This window comes from Manacus candei, unplaced genomic scaffold (assembly GCF_025592945.1).
Source record: "Manacus candei isolate 608988 ecotype Guabito, Panama unplaced genomic scaffold, ASM2559294v1 h1tg000028l, whole genome shotgun sequence".
In the NCBI taxonomy this organism is placed as follows: domain Eukaryota; kingdom Metazoa; phylum Chordata; class Aves; order Passeriformes; family Pipridae; genus Manacus; species Manacus candei.
In genome coordinates this window covers 35,938,256-35,951,700 of record NW_026138076.1, presented here as the reverse complement: position 1 = coordinate 35,951,700, position 13,445 = coordinate 35,938,256, and the positions used below count along the sequence as shown (strand labels likewise).

Genomic DNA, 13,445 nt, shown 5'->3' with positions numbered 1-13,445 from the left:
AGTGGCAGATGGCACCATTCCATTGGTGCTTGAGCTAGGATTCAGGGAGCCTTCCAGAGCAGAAGTTTAGTACCCTGGCATAAGATGTAATAGCACTTACAGACGTGCATCCAACTATTTCTTTGTAGGTGTATGTTTTCCTGGTCAATTAGCACAATGTGTTCCAGTTCCCATCCTCTGACTAACCGGGTTTCTACAGAAGTCTGAAATTCAAAGAACTCTTAGGCCAGCATAAATTTTACACAGCTGATTTCACAAATCTGAGAGCAGCAGCCCCCACATTTAACTAAACTTCTTATCTGCTTTGGAATTTCTTCCAGGGATCAGTCATAAAGGCTGCTGCAAAAAGCCATTATGCAGAGAAAATGAAAAATCTTAATTAACCCTTGGTAAACCTGCTAGCAAATTTTTGCTTCACAGAAAGGGAAACAAAGACAACCCATGGTTAAATAACTTAACCACCATTTGATAATGCAGCAGATACAGTTACAAACTGTATACTTTAGGATTTCTAGGGTGCCTCTGCTCCCAGTGTTTTGGTGGTAATGGTGCTGCAGCTGGGCTTACACTGTAGTGAACAAGTACTGTACACATAAAGCTTCACTGGGAGGTTCATGGTGTGAGTGCTGAAGAAAAGCATGGGAAGAATTTTGCTGCACTGTGTCTTGCGCTGGCTCAGACATTGGGGACATCAACCACATTCAAAGAGAGGTGCAATGCTTTTACCTTATCTGATAGATCTGCTATTAGAACATCTTGTCCTGGGATATAAATACCTCTGTAGCCTTTAACTGACTAATTATGCTTTGTCTTTTTAATTTGTCTTACTTAAAAATAAGTATGCAAGACTCTACATAAAATTATACTTTACTTATATTCTCAACTTTGTTTCAGGACATTAGTGAGTGTGCATACATGTGAATATGTATGAAAGGCCTATGCAGAGCTTTCCTCAGATCATCTGAATTCTTAGTCTCACTTTTAGCTTCTACCCTGCTTCCCTGAGAATTATAGTGGGAGAGAAATAAGCTATACCACATGTCAAAAGGCTTAAGCTCTTATTAAGAAAAGGTTTCCAAAGTCAGTCATCCCTAACTGAAAACAGTACATTTCCACTGCTTTATTCTCTGTGGATAGTTTGCCAGTGTTTTCTAGGTTTGAGCACCAAAGAAGGGCTCAGCTGCCACTTGGAGAACAGTGGTGCTTGAGTATTTGTCGTTCATCGCTGCAAACAGGAAAAAGCAAATTTAACTGGACCCTACAAGAATTTGGTAGCCTGCTGGCTGGGCTTATTAAATGGTGTGAAAGTCTATGAACAAACATTGTTTAATTAATAGAAATCACCTTGTGCATTCGTTGTGCCTTTTCCCTAAACTAAAGGCATTATCCTTCATTCTGGATGTGAAAAATCATAGCCCATGTAGCAAAACACAGGCCTAATCCACAAAACGAAAACACAGATTTCTCTGATTTCACATCCTCAGTCTTCAAACTCAAGATCTGTTTCATTTAAACTAAGGCTAATTTAATAAACAGAAATAACTAATTACTTTAATAGCTGAAAAGAGGTTACTTTAACTAAAAAACATTAAATGGATGGGGTACAATAGCCTGCAGGGTACTCTGAGGCTGGTAGGGGTTGTTCATAGGAACAATTATTTTCTAGCATTTCTTTTGATCCTTTTGTTTTTTCCTTTGCTTTATCAACTGATTTCTTGTGTTTTCTCTCATCACTTTCCCTCTCTGAAAACCTTTCTGGTTACCAAGGAGTGTTCTTCCTGACACTTCTTTCCAATTTGGCTTTCTAAAACCCAGTGTGGAGGCTGAGGTGTGGTCCTTGAGACCAAATTCTCCAAAGAAGCTGAGAAGACCAGCACTCATTTAGCTATCTTTAGGTAGACAAAATCTATACTGAATTGATAAGGAGTATAAGCCCAGCTGGATGACAGCGGGTAAGTAATTTTAGATTGTCTCAAGATTTGGATCCAGACTTCTGCAAGGGCATCAGGAATGACATTTTGGCTGTCTCACCATAAAATTCCCATAGGCTTAATTAAAACCAGAAATGAAGTGTATTTCTGCTCATGAAACATACAGATACCTCTTAAATTGCTTTGCTTTTTGACAGCATTTCTAGCGGAGCTTTGGATGTAAGAACCCGTGCTACTTACTTGGTTTGATTTTGGGCCAGTCTGCTGCTTCTATTCTGTGGTCTTCATACTTCTTGCCCGAGTAAGCAAACAGGTAGCGGCTGATTTCTGCTCGCCCTCGCAGGTTGAAGTAAGTCAGCTTATACTGCGGCATGCTGGCTCCCTGGGAGGGGAGACACCGAGTGGCTTTAGACACGAGTAACTCAACTCCTTTTTACAGAAGCACGCCCTACGCTTGTTTTCAACAGACATGGCTTGTACAATGCAAAGGAAATATTACACCAAGCCACGGTGTGTTGTACTTTGCAATCATTGCATTACCCACACCTTTTTGTTCTGCGTTTCTCATCCACAGTGTGCAGATGTGCACAATGACAGCTGAACCTGCAGTTCCTCCCTTATGGATCTCTAGAAAGATGGCTTGATTTTTTTTTTTTACAGACATATTAGGAATTTTCAGCTTTACTTTATTTTTCTCGTGACTCCAAACTCAGGCCATTTTTATAAAGTGGGTTTTTTCGGAGTGCAAATATAAAGTCATATACTGTAGCAGAAAAATTGCTGTCTTGAGCAGCAATTTTGTTCAAGCGTGCCCTGCTCAGCCCCTGTTGCTTGTGGAGACCTTCATCCAAGGCCAAATCATGAGAGGTGCTAAACTGTTGTGGTTTTTCTCATTAATTAGTACCTTAGTTGTGTAGGCAGATGACCAAAATTATTTTAGACGGAAATTTTGCCATGGAAACCAGTCTACAGGGTTATTTTGAGTGAATCATTACCGAATTTTCAGTTTCTTGTACAGAAGCCAAGAGAAAATTTGAAATTACTTTGTTAGGTTTTCATGAGGTTTGGGTTTTTTTACTTCAGTTCTAGTTAGACTGTTACTTCGTGTAACAGGAAGGTTCTATTTGTTTTTAAGTGTAACAGGCAGCAAAAGAAAGTATCTGGGAATTTGATTGTACAGCAAGAATGGTTCAGGAAAGGTGAACATATAAGGTTGTTTTAAATCAAAAGTAAGCATTTAAATTCTACACACACTTTAATAAGAGATAACTATGAGCTCAGCTGAGGTGTTAATGTGCTGGGGAAAGGATAGTAAAACAACCATCTCTCTCCTTTTGGCCTTAAAGTAGCCTTTGCATGTCATTTACCATTCTTTTATCCATCAGAGTGCTAGTAAGATAGCATGCAACACAGATAATCTGCACTAGGACAGGAAGGGAACTCTTCTTTTTTTAGTGACTGAGTGCTACTATATAACCTTGCAATAGAAACAACCACGTGTTTAGTCATCTTCTCTTGAAAACACATGCTTGAAGGCAGATCTATCATCAGCTTTGGCTTTAGAAGGAAAATCTTCTTGCTCAGAACGAGAAAGCTTGCCCTTAACTCACACTGAAAGGAGCAAATTACTTTTGCCACTTGCTCCTCAAAAGTCAAAACATCTACTTTCTCTCCTCAGAGTAATGAAAGCAAAAAAAAAAAAATCATACCAAAAGTGAAAGTTATCTGTTCCCCTACAACCCACAGCAGGCTTGGAAGAGGTTATTAGTAAAAGGAGACTTTTCACATCGAACGGCCCAGTAGAGAAGCCAGAACAGAGAGAGAGAGTTGCTAATGGAGATATCTACAAGTGCTTCAAAACAAAGACACCACTATAATTATTGGGTTTTAAGTCAACTGCTTTCCTTTGCACTGTATAAAACAGGGATGCTGCAGGCAAAATGAGTTGCATGGTTTAGGTAAGTGGCAGAAGTATATTTTCAAATTTTGTGCCCAGATTTATTACTTTTTATGCTTTATTGTGCTTATATGATATTATACTCTATTTATGCAGGATAAGTTTGGATTATACATTTGCAAAACCAAAGTAAGAAGAGAGAATGAGATTGTGAGCATTTTTTTCTTCTCATTTGTCCCTGCTTCTGATTTGGTGTGGTCACTTGAGAGCAAGGAATGGCATTTTAAAATGAAGATGTGTTATCTGAGATTCAAATTAGACATGACAGCGATTTGGGAGTAAAAGGGGAAAAAACCCCATTTTATTCTTTTCAGGTTTTTTAGAGGCAAGCAAGTACTGCTGATTCAGTCTACATTTGCAGAGGATACAACCTTTAACATACAAAATCCAGTGTCTGCTTCCCTTCTTTAGGTGTGTCTACAGAGCTTTTTTCATAAACATCCGCAGCAGTTCCAGTGCCCTGGACTTATTACACCACTCACACATGGCTCCAGTATCTTGGCTACCTCTGGCCCACTTAGCCCTGTGTTAGCAAAAAGTTGTTGGCAGCTGTAAGGCTTTTAAAAGCACAGAATCATAGATTTTAAGGTACAACCATGAGGAAGGGTTGTACAGACAGCTGTATACAGAACAGGCTGGAGATGACTGAGGCCTAACATTTCTGTAGGTGAGCGTGTTGAAAGAGTCTAATTCCTACTGTGGGAGAACTTTGTATACAAAGACTTGTCTATTCAGGAGTAGTGAGATGATGTAAAGAAACAGGAATTTTGGCTGAAGATCAGGAAGTCTCTCTGGACTTTATAGTAGATTGTGGAATATTCTGGTCTGTGAAGGAAGCAGTGGAAACTATTGTTTGAATTGTCTAAAGCAAAGCTAAACAAATTTCTAATGAACACACCGTAAGGAGTAATCAAATATTTGTAGTGGTCACTTTGAAGCTTATAAATTTTTTTCCATCCATAGACCAAAAAAAAACCCGAACCAAAACCAACCCTACAAAGAGTTTACTAAAAATACTTGACATTTTAAAAGCCTTTATAGCTTTATTGTAAGCATGTTTTTTGTAAATGTTTGTAGGTTTTATTTTTTATTTGTATTTATTGTGAAATGTCAGGAGTAGTGCTTCCTAAACAGTTATAGACAAGCCTCTAAATGAATGAAATGGTAGTGTTCAGAATAGCTTTTTGCCAAACATACAAAGTAAGTTGGTTTTGGTTTTTTTCCCTTGTCCTCCTTTACCTCATTTTCCAGGTGTGTTTTATAAAGGAGTGGATCATGAGAAACAAATTAAAACCATTCAAAAAACATCCAGAATTATTGAATAATTGAAAAATGTCATTTCCAGAGGAAAAATGTCTATTTGAGGTCTTTGAGCTTATGCTCTGGGGTTGAGGTTTGTTTTGTGGTTGGTTTTTTCTTTTTTTTGGCAGGGGGAAGCAGTAAAATCTTTAAAACTATCTAAAATTATTTCTCTTTTTTTAGGCTAGTCATGGCTTAAAAATACTGGAAGGTGTTGGTGATGGGTGGACCTCAGTGCCCAGACTTGCAGGCATTTATCCACCTGCTTAGCACTATTAAATCTCTTCAGGTGAGTTTGCTGCAAAGCCAAGTGTGTATAAATGCAGAAGGGGGCTGATTTACCTTTCACCAATAAACCTGCCATCTAAGCAGTGTTTTTTCACTTTCTAACTGATGAATGCACAGCTGGGACACCCCTGTACACCTCCCCTGCCATACACTGACAGCATTTCAGTCCCAGTTCTATCGCATACAGCTTTCAAAGCCATGAACTCAATTGGTTTAAATTCACTATTAAATTAGCTTTAATACTTTAAAGTTGTTGACCCGCTTAGCTGATTTTCTAACTTTCCTCTGTGACTTTCTGAAAGCCAGCTTAACTGGCTTTAACATACCTTTAAACTGAAGATTAGTGGATCTCATGATTAAATTCAACTGTTGGAGCCACTCAGTTACAAAATCAAATGGGAAGTCTGAGAGAAGGTCAAATATGTGTAAAAGGTGGCATCCTCTGTGTTACTCATGAGTGAAAATTCAGGGTGGAGTTACAAGTGTCTAAGACACCTTAGGACAGATTTCAAATAATTTAAAACTGTTCATGGCTTTATGGAGATACTGTATTACCTGATAAACTTGAGATGCTTTTATTCCAGCTGAAGCAGGACTGAACAATCAATTTGAAAACTTCAAGCAAGATTAGAGTGTAAAAACAGAGCCCAGGAAGAAATCAGCGTCATTCTCTGAGAAGTAAAATGCTGAGTTCCAGATAGCATTAGTAGAGCAGAGAAAATGTGCTGGCAGAATGAAAACTGCTCAGGATGAGTTTCAGGTGTGTGCCCCGTGCAACCCAGCACAGGCAGCCTCTGCTATCCAGAATTTGATTCTCTATGCCCAGCCTAAGTTGCTGCCTTATAAGATTAAGCACCAAAACTCTACTGGACTTAGTTGAGGAGCAGTGTTTCCTTTCTGTTCCGGAAAATCCAGCCCTCGAGGAAATGTTCTTCAGCTAATAACAGACACCTGGATTCAGATACTCAGTATGTGAATTCATAAAAAATGTTAAAAAAAAAAACCCAAAACAAAACAAAACAAAAAACCAAAGGCTGCACTTAATTACGTTTTCTTGTATAAGGTTATTAGTATTTGAGGTGACAAACAGGAGAGAACTTTCCCTGAGCTGGGGCCAGAGGGAGAGAAACCAGCTAAGTTGAGCTACGTGTTCACATCCACCCAAAGTCTGACAAAGAGCTTGTGGTGCAAAGTCCCCTTTAATTGTAATTTGCATGGCAAGAAATTAAGGGTTTTCATGCCTTAAGGTTTCATCATTGCTAGAGGATGTAAAAAAGCCCAACCCTGCTGGTCTTACTTTAGCAAGTAAAACCAGCAGGGTTGGGTTAAGGTTCATCTGTGTGCTTCTAAAAATTTGGACTCTATCTGCCTGGAAGAGATGATGCATTGCCCTGTATTTATATTTATTTAGCATGAGGGTTCTTCATTAATTTAGGAGTCGCTGATGGAAAGCATTGAAGTTAGCACCTGACACAATGCTGCCCTGGCTGGGGGCCTGCCAAAAAGGGGAACCTGGAGGTCTCAGCTGCCGAGTGTCATCATCTTCTCTTGAACTGCAACCAGCCCATGATGGTGACTCAGTAGTGATGACTGAGTCAATGGATACCTTTATTGTATTGTAAGATTATTTTACTGTTTATTTTATTGTAAGATTAAGCTGTTATATCAATTTGAATTGTTTGAGTTGCTGGAACTGATTATGTATTCCATTTTCATTATTTTATAGGATGAAAATATAACAACAAATCCGCTTCCACTCACATAAGCCTACAGGTATCTTTCTGCCAAGAAACATCTTGCTTTATGAAATGTGAAATGGAGTTTGTGCCCTCTCTAAGCACTAAACTAGCGAAAGGTGAAAAGTTTTGTGGACTTTTTTTTTTTTTTTAAGCGCTGTTTTCAAAACATTTTCTGCTTCTTTATGAGATGTTTCTGCAAAGTTGACCTGAAAATCAAATGAGTAGGTTTGGAAAAGATGCAGACACAACAGCCTGATCTGGGTATCCTACTGGGGTGGAGGGGGAATTGCAATTTCACCCAATTCAGACATTTACTCATATATTTCTGTGATGTCCTACATGTACAGTTTGAAGTCTTATAACCGTTATCAGCTGAATATTTTCCATTAAGGGTAACACTGGGATTTCAGAGGGAAAACTATTCCCTGTCTTCCTTACTGCCAATGACAGGGTCAGGTAGTGCTAATGTCAATCAAGAAACTCAATTTAAAAAGGGAAAGGAGCGGAGCTTGCTGGGTCTATGCCTCTATATACAGACAAAAGTCTTTACGCATTGAAGGAGAGATTTTCTGTAGATTATTATCCAGGAATGACCTATCTACATATGAAGCATGGATTTTTGGTTCTGATCCTTACGGGCTGGGGAGGGTTGTGTTATTTACAGAGTACAAAGGAAGATTTTTTAACCAGGAAAGTGACTTAGTCTGCCTTGTTTCACCTCAGAAACACTAGGAATATTAAGTTCAATTTTTCCTGTCTTGCTTAGTGTCCTCATTTATGTGAATTCCTCACCCCTGTAATTGGAGAGCTGAACATTAAAGCAGCTTTCTCTCTTCTCAATTTTAAAAAAATTTGCCTGTCCAAGTCTTTCTGCCTTCATTTTTTTTAAATTTTCAGATTTCAGAGGAAGGAACCAGAGAGACAAGACTCAAATAGTTACTGTAGAAGGCAAGTAAAGAAAAGCTTCCACAGCTATAACAAATTCCAGATATAATGGTTGTGGCCTGATATTTTTTCATGACTTCCCTTTTATCTAACCAACCTAACATAATGGTCAGAATGCTGAAAAGGCAAGAGCCAGCTGGGAAGCAGCCTTGCCCTGCCTGCAGACGTGGTGCTGCTCTACTCCTGGCTGCTGATCAAATTGGTTACTGCAGGAATGCCTTCAATTTTTTCCCTCGGTGAAAAGTTATTCTATATATAAATATTTTCTGTCTAAATCTTGAGCTGAAAGTACAAAGAGAAATAGTGATGTATTGATGCTTTTTGGAGAGGAAAGTTTGATGCAGATAAATTGGCTCATGCCAGCAAGAACCAGCCATGGGATGGTTGTCGGTCACTTTGTCACTCCTCGTTTTTGAGGAAGGTTGACAAATCTGCCTGGCAAATGCACTGGCTTAATCCAAGCTGTTTATCTGGATGTGAGTAACACTAAGACAATTAACTGCTGGCTTTTCTTGGGAAAAACTGAGAGGTATGTGATATGCTCCCTAACTGGGGAAGTTAATGACTTTGGGATTCTCTGAGAAACAGAGAATTAAAGAATCAGACGGTCCTCTCTTATTGCTCAGCAAAAAAGGAAAAATGCTCATTTTCCTTTCCTTGAACATAAACTTATTCAGCTTCTAACACAGAGTCAAAAATATTAGAGATTTAAGTGATATTTTCAGCCTTTGAAATCTAAAAATAGTAAGGATTTGATGATTTGTGGGGGGGGTTTCTTCTAAAAGATGTTTTTTATTAATCCCTTTTTTTTTAACAAAGAAAATAAGATGTTTTCTGCCTGTCCTTTGGGGGAGAAGAATTCGAGAATATTGGCAGGTTAATGGAAGAATACAAGTCTTCCAGTGGAAGATTTCTATAGTAGTCTGTTTTAACAGAGAATACAAGTAAAAACTCCAAGTAATTCTAAATATTTCCAGTCAACTGTCAGTGTGACATAAACTCTCTTTCTGAAAATTGATGGTTTCTTTTCCCACTCCACACCAGTTATAGAAAATAAACATTTTAATTTGATCTCTGATTTTTCTATTCCACATAGCAATCTGGACCTTCGAGAGAAAAGAGAAAAAAAATCCGCACACCCTTTTCTGTACACAAATCAATTGAAGTAAATGTTTATGCAATTTGATGCAGGTTGAGTTTTGAAATAACAAATTCCAGATATAATGGTTGTGGCCTGATATTTTTTTCATGACTTCAAGCATATATAGATATAAATTTATTTAGAAGGATTTTGCATGTCTTTACCTAGTGTGCTGTTTATTTGTGACCTGTGGGGGAAATCAGCCTCCCAAAATGAGAAGTTTAAAAAGCATTGGGATTATTGAGTGGTACTAATGATTATGAGTATGTTAAGTGACCTGATGAATAAAAAGTCTGCTGTGTGAGCAAGGCCTGATCTGTCAATATGTGGGCTTAAGAGAAGGGGCTGTATGAAACATTAAAGAAATTAGCTGTCTGAGGAAGCTCCAAGCTTGGTTTGATGATGTGAAAAATCAGAGCTCTAGAAAAATTCTTAAAGAACACATGAAAAAACCCCCCTTTTTTTATAGAGTTTTTGTAGAGGAGGATAAGAAGAATACTTATTCTGAGAGGATTTTTTTGAAAGTGAGAGTCCACTCTGACTGGACAATGAATGGGTGTTCACTGTCAAGGCTGTTGTTGAAGGAGATCGCCACTGGGCCCACTGGGTTTTTCCAAGCTGACTTTGTAGCTGCTGCCCTTCATGTGATTGCCCCTCAGGCAACTGCAGTCAAACTGATAAGAATTGAGATATTTGAAGTTCACCCCATTCATTTGAACTGAAGTGAGTGAGGGAGCTCCTACATGTCAGCAGGTAGAAGGAGGCAGGGAGGTGGTGACAGGGATTCACTCAGCCACCACGTCAGTGTGCTCCTTCTGCCTGACTTGCCAGGCTCTTTTAGGGCCTGAGCATCTGTGGTGACTTTGCTTTCTGTCTGATCCTCACTCTTTTGGTTTGCATCTACTTCTGTCCCAGATTTATGTAAATAACTTTTGAAATTGTTTTGTGCAGCCTCCAAAGCTGTAATGAACTTCAGATGAATAAATTGCACACCTGAGACCGTGAAATACTGGTAAATAAAAACTGCAAGAGGAGAGATCTCAGAAAAGATGCAGACGAAGGAGTGGTTAGGATAATTTCTCAGGAGAAACTGTTTAAGTCTTCATTTCCTCATCAGGTGTTTTAAGAATTCCCTGAGGCATCTTGTGGTAGAACAAAAGCCTAAATAATCTTAATTCTTGCCAACACCAGTCACTCCTGTAAAATTCATGCCTTGCATCTGTCTCTGTCGGCTCCAGATGAATCAGCACCACTTCACAATATTCCTACAAAGTACAGAGCCCGACTGTGAGTGACGTTACTGTGTATTAAGTTGTTTAGTTGGCTCTCCAAGGGCAGCTGCTGGTTTTGCCAGGATAATTTCATGTCTGTTTTCCAAGCTCTCAGGCTTGTCCAGCACAGTAATTTGTATAACAACTGTCTTAGCCACCTAACATCTTTCCTTGGATGTTAAAAAGGTTTTTTCTATCTCAGCCATGTCTGCATGTGTGGGTGCATATGTATAAGGGGAAGTACAAATATCAAATCCTTCCCCCTGCTAGTCTAAACTACTTTGCTCTTGAACTGTTTCATGTTGTGAACCCACTATAAAATTTACCAAAAATAAAATTACAGGTGTGAAAGAAAGAATTAGATAGGCTTTTAAGCATGATGTATGATCCCTGTAGCTTGTACGGGTTTGACTGGGCAAGGTTTTATTCACTTCGTAGAGTTCTCCAGCACCCCCCAGTATGTCCCCTGCTCACAAATTCCTGCTGTCCTCCTGCTCTGCCCTGGGATGTCTGGCACATTGCCACCCTGCCCAGGAGACACCAGCACAGTGGGCCAGGGCAGAGATTTCAAGTATTTTCAGATATTTTGGAATCGTTTTCTCAGGCAGAGTGAGCCTGAGGAGACCCAGAACCTTGCTAAAATGCTCTGCAGGTATTGCCAATCTTCTTGAGAGGACCAGCACTGGGAAACATGGACCTACAGCTCTGCCCAACACTCAGCCTAAAACCTGGAGACCATCTAGATTTGGCCGTAAGGGATAAACGTCCAAGACTCCACGAGTTACAGTCACCACCTGTTCGGTATGTAAAAAACCCTAACCTATGTGTCCCTATGCTTAAGAAGAAAGTACTTTCTGAGCAGCAGTTTGCAGCTAATTTCACCTTTGTTGATGGAAACGCCAGGTAGAGTCTGGCTCTGGGGCAGTGCCCATTGCTGTGTGTTCCTGCTCTGCCTCAGAGTACCCTACTCCCTCAAAAAATGTGCTCATTTACCTGAGACACACAATTACGAAGGCTGGTATCCCACATTTATTTTTTCCTGTTGTCAAACATGAACTAAAGAAAGCTTGCCAAACAGCTCAAACCATTATTTTTCTGTATACCTTTCTTTGTTTACCCTCTCCCTTTGCCATCTGCTACCCAAAACCAAAACATAATACAAAGACTGTCTGGTACCCCTGAATGTCCTTGTTTTCTTTCTTATTCCATTACATGCTTATGCTTTACTGAGTCATTCCAGCAACGTTTTTTGTTCCTGCTAAAAAGATAAAAAATTAGCCATTTCATTTTTTTTCAGGTTCATCGTTGTAGCTTTTTTGGGGGGAGTTTTAGCAGATTGACTCCAGACAAGCAAGGTTCTTCAAAATGGTGGCCCTTTGAAATGTATATACGGGATTTGGCAGATTTTTCTTTCCCTTTTTATTTTTCTTCCCCTCTTGGACTAGCTATCAAAAGGGTAAAAAAAAAAAATCACCTGTTTTGAGATTTGCAGCATATGTAAGTCTTCAGCTGGTGTGAATAGCTTTCAGTGGCATGGCATGCCCCTTGCTAGCCCAACACCAGCAGTATGTCAATGGCTCCTGGGCAGTACAATTATTTTCTGGTGAGATTTTGATCAAAGGTGTTTTGAAGGTGAGCAGCGACTTCAATTACTTCTGGTTTTTAACTGCTCTGGAGAAGTCTGTGTGTGACAGACAGCAAACAGAAACCTTAAGAGCAAACCCTTAGAGCAGCACAGCACGTTGGTCAGTGGCACAGGAGTGTGCTGCACTGAAGGTGACCGGCTAACATGCTTGCTTGTGCACAAGCCCAGAACTCTAAGAATAACTTTGTGTACATTTTCAGCTTAAAATTTGGAGAGCTTCAGTTTCATTTCTATCCAAATAGGTTTGATTGTGTGCCTGGGCATGTGTGCATCTGCAGCAGTGAATAATTTACAGGATGTACCCATTTTTAGAGAGAGGTGGATTCTATTTTGGATTAAAGAAAACAAAAGAATAAACAAAAGTAAACTTGCGAAAGACCTCTATGGGGGTTTTTGTTTTGTTTTCTTTACAAACGTTGCAACTTTTGAGTATGAAAGTACTAGTGTTTACAAACAGTTCTAAGGAGTACAGAAGCCCAGGAAAGATAGTTTGTTTACTGGGATAGTTTAAGATGAGCAGTGAACAAAAGATAGCTTTTAATAGAGGAAATGTGTGCAGGAGGATTATGGACACGGGCAATTACAGCAGTTAGAATTTAAAGGAAAAAATTCTTAACAGCTATTCAGAGTATCATTTTGAAGTAAAGACAAAAATCAACAGCAAAAACATCTGTGAGTTTTGATAAGGAGAAAAATGCAGACAGTGGAAGCAGACACAGGAGGTTTTTTCCTCTAGAGAATGATGGTGGGAATTAGGACTAGGTTATGTTAATCCATTGGTGAACCAAAATACAGGAATTTGAAAATTAACAGAACAATGCACAAAAACGACCTAGAGGAATTGGTTAGTGCTGCTTAATATTCATCTAATTTCTCTGACATTAGCCTAGTTTTGACTTGGTTATGTAAGTGAATGCATAGAAGTCAGCCTTTACCTCTAATGGAATATTGATTTAAAATCATTTTTCACTTACTGAAAACTCCCTGAAGAGTGCCCAGAGCTTCCTCACTCCAGCTTTTTGCTGATGAGGTTGTATTTTCTTTGGGAAGTACTCTGACACGCAGCCTGATTACCAGAGTAGCTCAGTACTGATTACATAAAGCACTGGTGAGAAACAGGGGCTTGATGTACCAACAGGCTACTGATCTGCCTTTTTGTCTCTAGAAAGCAGTTCTGGTAAAGTCTGATTTTAGCAGTGCATGTGATTGTACAGATGTTTTAAGTAAAG

The 13,445-nt window shown here is 39.2% G+C and overlaps 1 protein-coding gene across 1 annotated transcript in view; it reads right to left on the bottom strand.

Annotated features, from left to right (window-relative positions):
* HPGDS (hematopoietic prostaglandin D synthase) overlaps positions 1-13,445 on the bottom strand; it is a 29,330-nt gene that overhangs the window by 15,450 nt on the left and 435 nt on the right. Inside the window, exon 2 of the mRNA XM_051789803.1 lies at positions 2,172-2,313. Coding sequence (XP_051645763.1) covers positions 2,172-2,304 — 133 coding nt within the window. The 5' untranslated portion in view covers positions 2,305-2,313. The remainder of the gene's footprint in view (positions 1-2,171; positions 2,314-13,445) is intronic.